Here is a 13,105-nt window from a genome sequence, read left to right as displayed (position 1 = left end):
GCCACCCTAGGAACTTAGTGGCGAATCGCGGGATGAGGTTTGCCGACCTGGAGGAGAAGTCCCGCCCCGGAGGGGGCGGGGGCGGGCGCGGCGTCACGCGGTGGCCCTGCCCCTCCCGTCGGGCCGCGGGCGCGGGTGGCGCCATCTTACTGGGCCGTGGGAGGGGTCACAGGTCAGTGCCGGCGTCTAGCAGCGAGAGAAGAAAAACCAAGTGGGTGATAGGACCAGGCCGGGGCCTTCCTGTCCCGACAGGTACGAGCAGCGGGGTAGCAGGTCGTAAAGCCGAGGGGAGGGAGAATGCAGGCGGGCGGAGGTGCCGCTGGGGGAGGGGCGGGCGCCTCCGGGGAGAACAGGGAGGGGGCGGGACCTCGGGCCTCCGGGACGTCTGGGGAGGACCCCTGCGGTCTGAGCCACGGTGGTCTTACTGGTCCCCAAACCTCAGCTTTCTCTTTCGGCCCGCGTTCCCTATCGTGCCGTTTCCCACGTCTGACAAGAAATTCTGGATTTCTTTGTGCCCTGATTTTTCTTTCTGGAAAAGTTAGTGATTCGGGAAACCGGTGATATGTCAGGATTGAATTGTCCTGGAGGGAGGGTGAGGTTGTGGGATTCTTAGGTTCGCAGAAAAGGATATCATAGGGAGCAGGAGTGATAGGCCAAAATGAGGGAAGGCTCCGGGTCTGTCCTGGCATTGTCTCCATCAAGAATTAAATATTTTTCTCCTTTCTAGGCGGTGGATTTTCCTCTGGTCATATTTCCCCAAGAGGAAAATGGATTCTGGAACTCGACCAGTTGGTACCAGTTGTAGCAACCCTGCAGGGCTCTCACGGGAGTACAAGCTAGTGATGCTGGGTGCTGGTGGTGTAGGGAAAAGTGGTAGGTGACATTTTTCGACTGTTTGACAAGAAGTGAAGTTGAAAAGTACTTAATGGAAATGATCTCTATCCAAAGCAGATGGAATGCTAACTGTCATGCAGTGTTCATACTTAATGTTCTTTCTGTGGGTCATCTTTGTGTGGATTTTAACTTCCATTTCTTGTTTTGAAGCCATGACCATGCAGTTCATCAGCCACCGATTCCCAGAAGATCATGACCCCACCATAGGTAAGTCAGATTATAGATTATCACTTAGGTTTCCAAACAAACCCCATGAAAGTATCTTGGTGAATGTTATATTTTAAAGACAGCTTCTAACTATTTATATTTTGAGCTTGTTTTGGTGTCTCAGATTTATTTAGCAGCAAGAGTATCATAGCAACTGAATATTTCTCTCTTCCTCATTTAATTCTGTATATACATAAACTGTCTTTAGTCTACTGAACACTAAAGAAACAACTTTCCTTGTCACATTTTTTAAGGGTCTAACTTGAGACCTTGTAACTATGAGTCAGCTGATTTGAACTTCCACAAAAGGAAGCAGAAAAACAAGTAGAGCCAGCCCGCTGAACTCTTACAACCCAGACATTGCAGAGCCTGGACTTCTTCCCCTTGTTGTCTTGTATATACATCCTTATACCTGAAGTTCATTATATATAATGCCTTCCTCACAGTTTTTATAATCCTTAACTCGCCATTGTTGGCAAAACCAAAAGTCATTTTGTTTTGCTTCATTTTTTTTCTTTTTTCTTTTTTTTAACTTTTTAAATTAATTTTAAAAAATTAACAAAACATTTAGAAATCATTCCATTCTACATATATAATCAGTAATTCTTAATATCATCACATAGTTACATATTCATCATTTCTTAGTACATTTGCATCGATTTAGAAAAAGAAATAAAAAGACAACAGAAAAAGAAATAAAATGATAATAGAGAAAAAAAAACTATATGTACCATACCCCTTAACCCTCGCTTTCATTTACCACTATTTCAAACTGACTTTATTTTTAACATTTGTTCCCCCTATTATTTATTTTTATTCCATATGTTCTACTCTTTTGTTGATATAGTAGCTAAAAGGAGCATCAGACACAAGGTTTTCACATTCACAGAGTCTCATTGTGAAAGCTATATCATTGTTCAATCATCATCAAGAAACATGGCTACTGGAACACAGCTCTACATTTTCAGGCAGTTCCCTCCAGCCTCTCCACTACATCTTGAACAACAAGGTGATATCTACTTAATGCGTAAGAATAACCTCCAGGATAACCTCTCGACTCTGTTTGGAATCTCTCAGCCATTGATACTTTACCTCATTTTACTCTTCTCCCTTTTGGTCGAGAAGGTTCTCTCAGTCTCTTGATGTTAATTCTCAGCTCATTCTAGGGTTTTTCTCAGTCATTTGATGCTAAGTCTCAGCTCATTCCAGAATCTTTGTCCCACATTGCCAGGAAGGTCCACACCCCTGGGAGTCGTGTCCCATGCAGAGAGGGGGAGGGTGGTAATACTGCTCATCATATTGGCTGGAGAGGTTTTGCTTCATTTTTATTGAGACTAAGACCATTACTGTTCCTGAACCATAAATAATCAGATTTGGTTCTAAGAAGTTATATCCTAGTATAAAAGAAAATCGGGGTGGGGGGGCAGTGCACAGGTCTACCATAATTACTAGTAAGAGATTTTCAGTGTGTGGTACTTTTTGATCCTAACTCTCTAGGAAAGATTTCCATTGAGGCAGGCCTCTGCTGCTTGTTTTCCACCAAGCCATGGATGTTCTGTGGTATCCAGCCTTGAATGTGGTCATTTTATACTATAGATGCTTACGTGGGTCAGGAAAAATAGAAACTGTTCTTGGTTTTTTTTGTGCCCTACATCACAATTAGAACATTTTTCAGGAATTCAAACTATTATGAGAATGCTAAGAGTAAAATAAATTTGGACTTTGGGTAATTTACTTGAGAACTCTAGAAATTATTTTTTTCCTTTAAAGTAACTGGTATGCATATACACATTAAAGTTTATATCTGCATGTATTTATATACATATGTATTTGCAACTAAAACTAAAATGTCACAAAACTATACCTCATTACATGTGATGCGTGCACTTTGGTATCTTTATTTTATTTTAGGTTTCTGTTTGTTTTGATGCTGATCTCAGACCACTAAATTGATTTCACAACTCATCGATCCTTGTGGATCATGACCTGTAGTTTGGGAAACACTGAATTAGTAGGCTTTCATCTTTAAGGAAGAGTCAGAAACAGGGATTCAAGGAAAAATGTCACATATATCAGGATCTAAATAGCAGTTGTTTTTGAATGATAGAAATATTGAGTGGGCTTTTTCTCCTTTTTACCTTACTATTGTTTAATCTTACTATAATAATATGCATACATAAATTTGGTTTCATAAAGGAGAAATTATGATAACATTGATTGTTCATAAAATAATAGAGTAAGTTAAGGTTTTTCTTTTTTCTTTATTATTGAAATAAGGAGGCATAATAGCATATTGTTAAGTGTATTAGGCTTTTAGGTCAAGAAGCCCTGGGTTTTAATCCTGTCTCTATCTCTAATTGCTGTGTGATTTAGGGAAGATATTTAATGTTTGAGTGTTTTTAATTTTCTTTATTTGTAAAGTGGGAATAATAATACCTACCTCACTGGATTATTGTGAATCTTTTGGAATCCTTTTTTAGCTTAGAACTGTGTTCTAAGTTGTGAATGAACTATATCATCATCTATGTGAGACAAAAACCTTAGCAAATACCAGTTTACTTACCTCACTGGATTTACCATGCTTCCTGAGAAAATCTGAGCAATTAAAGAACTTGGGTGGTATCTAATTCTCCACAAAAGGAGTTTTAAAATAAAGTATTTATTCTTGTGTTTATGGGTTTATAGTACACTTTTCTTCCCACCTATAGAAGATGCTTATAAAATCCGGATCCGTATTGATGATGAGCCTGCCAATCTGGACATTTTGGATACAGCTGGACAGGTATTAAATCCCAGAATGCTATGAGTAAAGTTTTTTTCACTCTGATAAAGGGGAGGGGAAGGCTTATGCAGAGAAGATCACTAGTTCCTCTCTTTTAATTTTTCATGCACTCTGACTCAGGATAGCAGGTAATCAACATATCTCTTTAATCTGAAATAACTAATGTGCCTGTAGTTTTAGGTTGCATCAATGTATTAATGACCCTTGTTTCCCTATAGGCAGAATTTACAGCCATGCGGGATCAGTATATGAGGGCAGGAGAAGGGTTTATCATCTGTTATTCTATCACGGATCGTCGAAGTTTCCATGAAGTTCGGGAGTTTAAACAGCTTATTTATCGAGTTCGACGTACTGATGATACACCTGTGGTTCTTGTGGGAAATAAGTCTGACCTCAAACAGCTAAGACAGGTGAGGATAGAGAAGAAAATACTGTCTCTAGTGTTGTGGGATTAGTTATTGTTGTTTATCCATTTATAGATACCTTTGCCTTAAAAAAAAAAATGAGAATTAGCTTCTCCTTCAACTTGAAAATTTTCCCTATGTCTACTAAGTTGCTTTTATTTTAGATAAAATCCAGATTATAGGCATCAGTTTACAGGTCAGAAGCTGTAGGATTATAGCCAGATGACAGAGGGAGCACCATTAAGTGAAAGATCATGGAATGTACATATCCTAAAACTTCAGAAATACATCTGTGTTGAAACAGGAGAAAATTAGGTCAGCCTTCCTGATGGTAAGGATTATGAGCCCAGGAATGGGAGAAATTGTAGAGGATTTTAAAATAAATGTTATCCTTCAAGTTAGCAGTTATGTTGAAAGTTTTGCTGTTTGGTATTGTAATGAATGTGTAGTGAAATGGGCATGTTCATGACCACTAATGGAAGCAATGAATGGTACAAATTTTTGAAAGTAGTTTGACAGTAGTTAAATTTGTTTTGCTTCCCAGTTAATCCTTGTTTGAAAAATCTGTTCAGATTATGTAAAGTGCCCATTCCCTGGCTATTTAGGGTAGTAAAAAGTTGGAAACAGTCTTAAATGTCCAGAAATAGAAGTTATGCTGTATCTATAATAGGATATGCCCATTTTGTGTTCCTAGTAGATTTCGGTATTGTAGTTTAAGTATACATCTCGTTGCTCCTTGTGTTTTTCTTTCTTAAAATTAAAAGTATGAGGAAAATTTTCTATTCAGTATTCTGTGTTCTAGAAAGTTACTTAAAAATAAACTAGAAATAGAATCGTAGAATTTGAAAGCAGACAGAATCGTAGGAGTCATCTAATCCAGTCTCTCAAACATTACAAAAATCACTGTACTCTGCTTTAATACCTCTAGAGTTGAGATCTCTTCTGTTAAGTTAGCCATTTCTTTTCCACTGTTACTACTCTAAATTTTTTTCGTGTTTACATTTTTAAAGGTTTCCAAAGAGGAAGGATTGGCTTTGGCCCGAGAATTCACCTGTCCCTTTTTTGAGACATCTGCTGCATACCGTTACTACATTGATGATGTGTTCCATGCCCTTGTACGGGAGATACGTAGGAAAGAAAAGGAGGCGGTACTGGCCATGGAGAAAAAATCTAAACCCAGAAGCAGTGTATGGAAAAGGCTAAAATCGCCATTCCGGAAGAAGAAAGATTCAGTAACTTGAAGGGAAGAAAGGAAATGTGTATCTGTGAACTGCAGTGCTTAATCAAAGCAGTCCAGTAACCTGCATTAGTGAGCATGGTGCTTGCTCTTTGTCCTGTTATGACCGTTATTTTTGAAGTAACCGATGAGTAGGACATGCCTACTAGGAGTTTTCAGTGATGTGGTATTTAAAGTACTGTTTTAGTTAATACTGATTTATTAACCCAGCAGAGCACTGTCTACTTTTAAATTGTCACGTTAGAATTTGACCTATCAATGTTTTGAGTACCATTGCTGATATTAATTGATTAATGTAAGTTGTTTATACTCAGAGGAATGTATATACCATGTATTTGACTAAGCTCACAAAAGGAATTTTTACTGTGCAATCCACATTATCTTTGAACTTCAGTTTCCTGGAACTCTCCCAGCAAAAGACCTCAGTCTTCTATTTACACTGTGCTTCCTCAAGACAGAGCAGGAATCATACAGGTAAACTTGATGAGATCAGTGCTAAGGTTCAGCAAATAGCAAGCAAATAGCAGATTATGAAGTGATGAGATTTGGGGAAATAAGGCCGTATGTTTGCAGGGCTGTGGCTAGAAAAAGATAGGATCAGAATAGCGATCCTTTAGAAGCCTGGCTTTTATAAGAAGTGCACATTTGACTCAAAAGCACTGGAATGGGTGAGAACAAATAGAAGTTTATAAAATGCAATGAAGTTTTCTTCTGTGAGGTTATTGTACTCTTCCTTTCAGATTTTGCTTCTTTACCCTCAAAGGTTAACACTTGAGAACATTACTGATTACTCATCTCTTGCTTAATCTAAATCATTGGCTTGGGCAGCCACTTCCTTGTAAAAGTTTATTTTTTCCTCAGAGACACATACCAGTACATTTACATGAACTGCTTCCTAGTTCTTTACCCTAGCTTCACTGTGCTCTTGAGAAGAGCTACATCTGGCAAAGTTTTTTAGGCCCTCTCAGACTGACTGCATTTTCCATACCTAAAAGATATCAGGAGATTGAGTAAAATTGTGTATCTGCCTCCTTGATATCACAACCACTAATTTCAGTGCTCTAAAAAAGCCTGTGGTATTTCCATTTAATAAGTCAGTCTTTAAGCTTTAATATATACATGTATGTTGAGTTTCCCCTCTGAGGATTTCTTTGCACAAGGACCTTGCTAAATTCACCTCAGGTTTGTCTGAGCCTTGATAAAGCCTGCCTAAAATAATCTCCCTTTGCTGCCTGTACATAGTGAGAAACTATAGTCCTAGGGAGAAATAGCTTTAAATACTGGTGGTAATTTCTCTGTTTTGGAATCAGGATTATTTTGATGATCTGAATTTGGGATGTAAATTTAAATGCGAAAGTCCTAAGAGTAATATATCACGTATGGAGCATTAAATGAGGCTGAAGTAGTGTTTGTATCCACTTTAAAAAGAGGAGTTTGTGATAGCTCAACTTACTATTTTCACCTTTCATTAGAGGCAAAAGGAAAACAGGGTTGTGTTTCTCAATATAACTAATGATATTTGTTGTGGGTTTAAAGAAAAGTGAATTTTGTAATTTATTTAGCTCCGAGTGGTGGTCTTTTTAAAAACTCCTGGAAGGGTTTTTGCTACCAAACAAATAATGCTTTATGATAGTCAAGCTATCAAAAGTTGAAAGACTCAGTTTAAATCTGTGCAGGACAGAAATCTTATAGGAACCTTAGCACTTTGGAGAAGCATGAAGATAGAAAAGAAATATGGTATAATTCTATTATAACAGTATTTCAGCCACATTAAAACTAGTTTAGAGCCTTTTAAGTTTAATGCCTTACCTTCTCATTACTAATAATAATCTAGGGAATTGTTATTAGCATCAAGCAAAAAACTGACAGCTATATAATTAAAGATAGTCAAGGCAACAGAAAACATTGCCAGAAAGGTCTTTAAGACAGGAAGAGATTTGTATTGTATAGAAGAAAAATAGCAAATTAAGTGTTTCTAAAACTATCACTGTCATAATTGATCTTTATATTAGTTAGTCCATCAGTTAGTATTGAAAATTCTGTGCATGGTGCTAGATAGTTTTAGGAGTATAATATGTGTAGATCATATCTCTTTTCTCAGTGATCATACAGTGTAGGTAATTTATAAGCTCTAAATAATCAACTTTATTTGAGGGCATTACAGTCAATTACTACATAGAACTTTGAAGAGAGAGAAATTCAGGGACAACTCAAAAGGCACTGGAACTATTCATGGCCATACCAGATCAATAAATTACAAGATTTATAGGCTTAAGCTAGTGTCTAACATTAGCTGTTTAGAATTCACAAGTAGATACATGTTTTAATTTGGTGATACATTAGCAAAAAATTGTCTACTGTGATGGAGAATGTTTCGATTATGCACTTGTATATGAAGATGATTTCTATGACACAATACAAAACTTTTTAAACAACTTGTTGGGCTTTTCCTTCACTTAACTAGGAGTGGGTAGACATGTTTGGAATCATTGCAAAAGGGTCACTTTAAGGAAAAAAAAAAAAAAGATTCCCATGAGACTTTATATTCCAGGAAGTACTGATTCAAAAAATTTGAGTGCTCACGTTGTATAGAACAGCTGTGTCTGGTGCTAAGGTGAATGCCAAAGAAGGCCCCTTCATTAAAACAGATAAACTCTTGGGTGAGGAGACTGGGGAAGATACCTATTGAGGAAGAGCATTTGCCACCTGATCAAGAGTTAAAAAAGTTTTTCAAGTAGGTATACTAAATATAACAGTATGAGCAGTATGAGGAGTAATAATTTTTTAACTTTTTTTATTGTATAGTATAACATATATACAAAGCAAAGAAATAAAAAACAATAGTTTTCAAAGCACTCTTCAAAAAGTGATTGCAGGATAGATCCCAGAGTTTGTCATGGGCTACCAAAGTATGATTTTAGAGCTTTTTTTTTTGCATGGGCAGGTATTGGGAATCAAACCCGGGTCTCTGGCATAGCAGGCGAGAACTCTGCCTGCTGAACCATCATGGCCCACTAATGTGAGAGTAATTTTTCATGTGAAGGGTCATCCACCACTCTAAATAGTCATCAGTGTTAGTAGAAAGGACTTAGTTTGGCCATTAAAGGAATGCATTTTTGTGTTCTTGTTACTTGACATATGTTGAATGGATTAATAACTGTCAATGTTGTCTGATATTAAAACGGGAAATGGAGGAGGTAGCATTCCATTTTCTAGCGTAACCTCTGTTAGGATATGTGACTGAATTACATTCAAAGTATTAGCCTCTTCTGTAAACTAAGTATTGTTTAAAGACCTGTGAGGGATTTGAATGAATCTAAAATATCCCTGTGCTGGAGATTAGATACGATTTGCAACAACTAAGGATCAATCTTTTTTTCTTTTAATGACTTTTTATTGTAAAATATAAGATATATAAAACATGGAAAGAAAAAAGCAATAACTTTTAAAGCACACTTCAACAAGCAGCCATAGAACAGATCCCAGAGTTTGTCATGGACAATATTCTATCATTTCAGATTTTTCCTTCTAGCTGCTCCAAAACACTGGAGGCTAGAAGGAATATTAATATAGTGATTCAGCAGCCATACTCATTTGTTAAATCCCATTTTCTCTGATACGCCTCCTCCCTCTCCTATAATCCTTCTCCCACTCTATAGGGATCCTTGGGGAATGCCCGTTCCATTCTTTCATGCTGAGAAGGGTGTCCACATTAAAGGACAGGGGGTGCAGTTAATTCCTGGAGAGGCTGGTCCCTCTGGGTTTCAGAATTTATCTGACCTAGGAACCCTTGGATTTATATGTTCCAAGAAGGCAAACCTAGTGCATGAAACCTAAGAGTCTCAGTTTGAGCCCTAGCTGCTCTTAAGAAAAGCAGGGCTCTTTCGGCCGTAGCGCCATCTTGCTAGAAACCTCCACGCCGTGAGAGCCAAGTGGAGGAAGAAGCGGATGCGCAGGCTGAAGCGCAAAAGAAGAAGAATGAGGCAGAGGTCCAAGTAAACCATTAGCGTGTGCACCCATGGAGACCAGGGGAGCAGAAATAATGGAATGCCAGAGGCTGAGGATGCTGATATGAGTTATTGACTGCAGGCTACTGTCTTGATTCTCTCAATGAATCTAGAACTTCCAATAATTGTCCAACTTTACGAAGACCTGTGAAAGACCTTGTTTGTACCAAAACAGCCCCTTTTGGTCCTTTGCCCTGGACCTGTGACGTTCTGGACTAGTTCTGTTCTCAGTTGTGACCTAGTGTAACACATGTATAATAAACCATCTCTTTCGTCTTAAAAAAAAAGAAAAGCAGGAGTGATGCTGCTGGTTGGGGTTTAACGAACACCATCAGCACTATCTAACTGCCTGTTAATTATTGGCCATATCATGCATTTTTATTTTTCCCCGTATTTCCCTCTACCATTGACTCTTTGTCCACTATCGAACCATTGAAATAGTTCATGTGAAAACTTATTTATAATCATGAATTTAATCATTGGTGTACATTGCACTATACATCCCTTTCATATTCACCTTCAATATGGCAATGTTTCTTGTAAATCTGCTAATTAGTTATCATCATTTGTATCTGTTCCCTTGCATTTAGATTCAACCTCTTTGGGTAGCCTTTCCTCTGTCTCTAATTTCTGTGTATCTCTAGGGCTGCTATATTCTACAGAGTAACCTCTGAGATTATCTTTAAAGAGTCAGTTATGAAATCATATGGTATCTGCCCTTTTGTGTCTGACTTATTTCACTCAGCATTATGTCCTCAAGGTTCATCCATGTTGTCTGTTGATGGGTACTTGGATTGTTTCCATTTCTTAGCAATTGTGAATAGTGCTGCTATGAACATCAGTGTGTAAATGTCTGTTCGTGTCACTGCCCTCAGCTTTTCTGGGTATATATTGAGTATTGATATTACCAGGCCATAGAGCAACTCCATATTTAGTTTTCTGAGGAATCACCAACTGACTTCCGCAGCAGCTGCACCATTATATATTCCCACCAGCAGTGAGTAAGTGTTCCAGTTTCTCCACATACTCTCCAACATTTGTAGTTTCTTATTTGTTTAATAGCAGCCATTCTTATAGTGTGAGGTAATATCTCATTGTCTTAATTTGCATTTTCCTTATAGCCAATGAAAATCAGCAGCTCTTCATGTGCTTTTTAGCCATCTGTATTTGCTCTTCAGAAAAGTGTCTATTCATATCCTCTGCCCATTTTATAATTGAGTTTTTTGATTTTTGTTGTTGAGCTGTATAATTTCCTTTATGTACACAGGATATTAAGCCTATATCTGATATGTGGTTCCCAAATATTGTCTCCCATTGAGTAGCCTCTTAACCTTTTTAACAAAGTCCTTTGAGGCACAGAAGCTCTTGATCTTTTTTGGTTTTTTCAAACTGTATCCAGCTTTGTTAAAGACGCTTTTCATAAACAATCATGGTATTTAAAGCAGGACATGGGCAGACAATCGTTAACAGTATACACCAACTTTCAAGCTCCCTTCTTCAATGAACTACCAAAATCAGAAAGCCTCTATAAAAACCCAATGAAGTCATCATTTGATGCTTTGAACAGGAAAAGTTTAAAGTGAGGATTGACATTTCACATTTAGCATTTTTGACACCTTTTCACAAGCTGACCCTAACTTTCAGGAAATGAAATGAAAATGGCAGAATTATCAATCTGAAATCCACAAACTAAACAAGGACTCGCTACTCTTGTGGGATGCCATTCTCAGGGGTATCACTGGAAAGTCCAGATTGCTGGACATTGGGGTAATTTTGGGGGGGTTAGACCCCAACAGATTTTAGGGAGTCAGGTCTATGCTGAAGGCTGAGAGGGAGGACATGAAGACAAAAACGAATTTTAGTTTTTCCATACCACAAGGTATTTGTGCCAAGGTAGCTAATGTGTATCAACATCAGGAAATCCAATATCCTGGCAGTAAAGATACTAGAGGGGAAAGGTGTTTTCTCCCATGTTAATCCAGCTTTGGAGACATTCTATTAGTAACATTTGCCCCTTCCCCCCACACACAAAAAACAAGTATACTGTGTGCTAACAACATAGCTTAAAATAAAAAGTAAAACAAAATTCTGCATTTTTATAAAACTTGATAAAAATAGTATTTCAAACTGTACAGTCAACAGAAGTACACAGTTATCAAAAAACACACACACTTCACTTGGCATCTCCAGCACCTTCGGCTTTCTGCTCCTGGTCTCTTTTTGGCATCTCCATTTTCTGCAGGGTTTTTCCTAACCTTGCCAGTATCAGCTTTCCCCTTTTTCCCTTTGGGTACCTTTTCTCCCTTCTTTGCAGGGACCTTTTTAGGCTTGGGTTCTGGCTTTGGAGGAACAGGTTTAGCAGATCTCTGTGGTTCATCTTTTACTTTGGGCTTATCTCCTTTAGCATTCCCTTCAACCTTTCTCTTGGGCATGGTGGCAGCAGTGGTGGGATGTAAGTGCTGGACTTGGGGATGCAGCAACATGTGGGCTTTGGTTGATCTGGGGGTCATTCTCACCTCTTCACACTGCTCCAGAAGCTCTTGATCTTAAGGAGTTTCCATTTCTCTATTTTTTCTTTCATTGCTTGTGCTTTAGGTGTAAAGTTAAGAAGCTATCTCCCATTTCCAGATCTTGAAGATGTTTCCCTACGTTTTAGAAGTTTTATGAAACTGGCTCTTAACATTTAGGTCTTTAATCCATTTTGGATTAATTTTTGTATAGGGTGTAAGGTAGGGGTCCTCTTTCATTCTCTTGGCTATTGAAACCCAGTTTTCCCATGTCCATTTATTGAAAAGACTATTCTGTCCCAGTTCAGTGGATTTGGGGGCCTTATTGAAGATCAAACATTCATAAATTTGGTGGTCTATCTCTGCACTCTCGACTCTATTCCATTGGTTGTTCCTTCTATCTTTGTGCCAGTACCATGCTAATTTGACCACTTAAGCTTTAAAGTCAGGAAGTGATAGTCCTCCCACTTTCTCTCTCTCTCTCTCTCTCTCTCTCTCTCTCTCTCTCTCTCTCTCTTTAGGATATCTTTAGCTATTCAGAGTCTTTTTCCCTTCCATATAAATTTGATAACCAGTGTTTCCAAGTCTTGAAAGTAGGTTGTTGGGATTTTGATTGGTATTGCATTGAATCTGTAGATCAGTTTGAGTAGAATTGACATCTTGATGACATTCAACCTTCCTATCCATGAGCATGGAATGTCTTTCCATCTATTTTGGTCATTTTTTAATTACTTTTAACATTTTTTGTAATTTTCTGTGTATAAATCCTTGATATCCCTGGTTAGGTTGTTCCTAGATACCAGATTCTTCTGGTTGCTGTTCTGAATGAAATTTTTCCTTAATTGTCACCTCAGATAGGTCATTGTTTGTGTATAGAAACATAACTGATTTTTGTACATAAATCTTGTATCCTACCACTTCGCTGAATTTGTTTATTAGCTCTAGTAGCTTTGCTACTAGATTTCTCAGGGTTTTCTAAGCATAAGATTGTGTCATCTGTGAATAATGGAAGTTTTACTTCTTCCTTTCCTATTTGGATGCCTTTTATTTCTTTCTCCTGTCTAATT

At 38.0% G+C, this 13,105-nt stretch overlaps 1 protein-coding gene and 1 pseudogene across 2 annotated transcripts; one reads left to right on the top strand and one right to left on the bottom strand.

The window, feature by feature from the left end:
* The first annotated feature begins 120 nt into the window (after positions 1–120).
* RIT1 (Ras like without CAAX 1) lies at positions 121–10,539 on the top strand. 2 transcript variants are annotated; one of them, XM_077156418.1, is made up of 6 exons: positions 121–252; positions 728–873; positions 1,045–1,101; positions 3,810–3,883; positions 4,102–4,293; positions 5,298–10,539. In XM_077156418.1, the coding sequence occupies exons 2-6, from the start codon at positions 768–770 to the stop codon at positions 5,526–5,528; spliced, it is 660 nt and encodes a 219-aa protein (XP_077012533.1). In that variant the 5' UTR covers positions 121–252; positions 728–767; the 3' UTR covers positions 5,529–10,539. The 2 variants fall into 2 exon arrangements, with proteins under 2 accessions (XP_077012533.1, XP_077012534.1); XM_077156419.1 differs by lacking the exon at positions 121–252 and adding an exon at positions 341–537.
* A 1,165-nt stretch (positions 10,540–11,704) lies between these two features.
* Positions 11,705–11,963, bottom strand: LOC143679943 (non-histone chromosomal protein HMG-17 pseudogene; annotated as a pseudogene).
* Positions 11,964–13,105: the final 1,142 nt, after the last annotated feature.

The sequence above is a fragment of the Tamandua tetradactyla genome, chromosome 4 (assembly GCF_023851605.1).
Source record: "Tamandua tetradactyla isolate mTamTet1 chromosome 4, mTamTet1.pri, whole genome shotgun sequence".
NCBI classification, from domain to species: domain Eukaryota; kingdom Metazoa; phylum Chordata; class Mammalia; order Pilosa; family Myrmecophagidae; genus Tamandua; species Tamandua tetradactyla.
The sequence above is the reverse complement of the archived record's forward strand: the minus strand, read 5'-3'. Positions and strand labels throughout refer to the sequence as shown.

Bases quoted from the DNA above. Each gene is read 5' to 3' on its own strand.
- RIT1 (XM_077156418.1), top strand. From the start codon at position 768: ATGGATTCTGGAACTCGACCAGTTGGTACCAGTTGTAGCAACCCTGCA. The intron at 1,102-3,809 runs GTAAGTCAGATT...TCCCACCTATAG, and splicing joins AGATCATGACCCCACCATAG to AAGATGCTTATAAAATCCGG. The intron at 3,884-4,101 runs GTATTAAATCCC...GTTTCCCTATAG, and splicing joins TTTTGGATACAGCTGGACAG to GCAGAATTTACAGCCATGCG.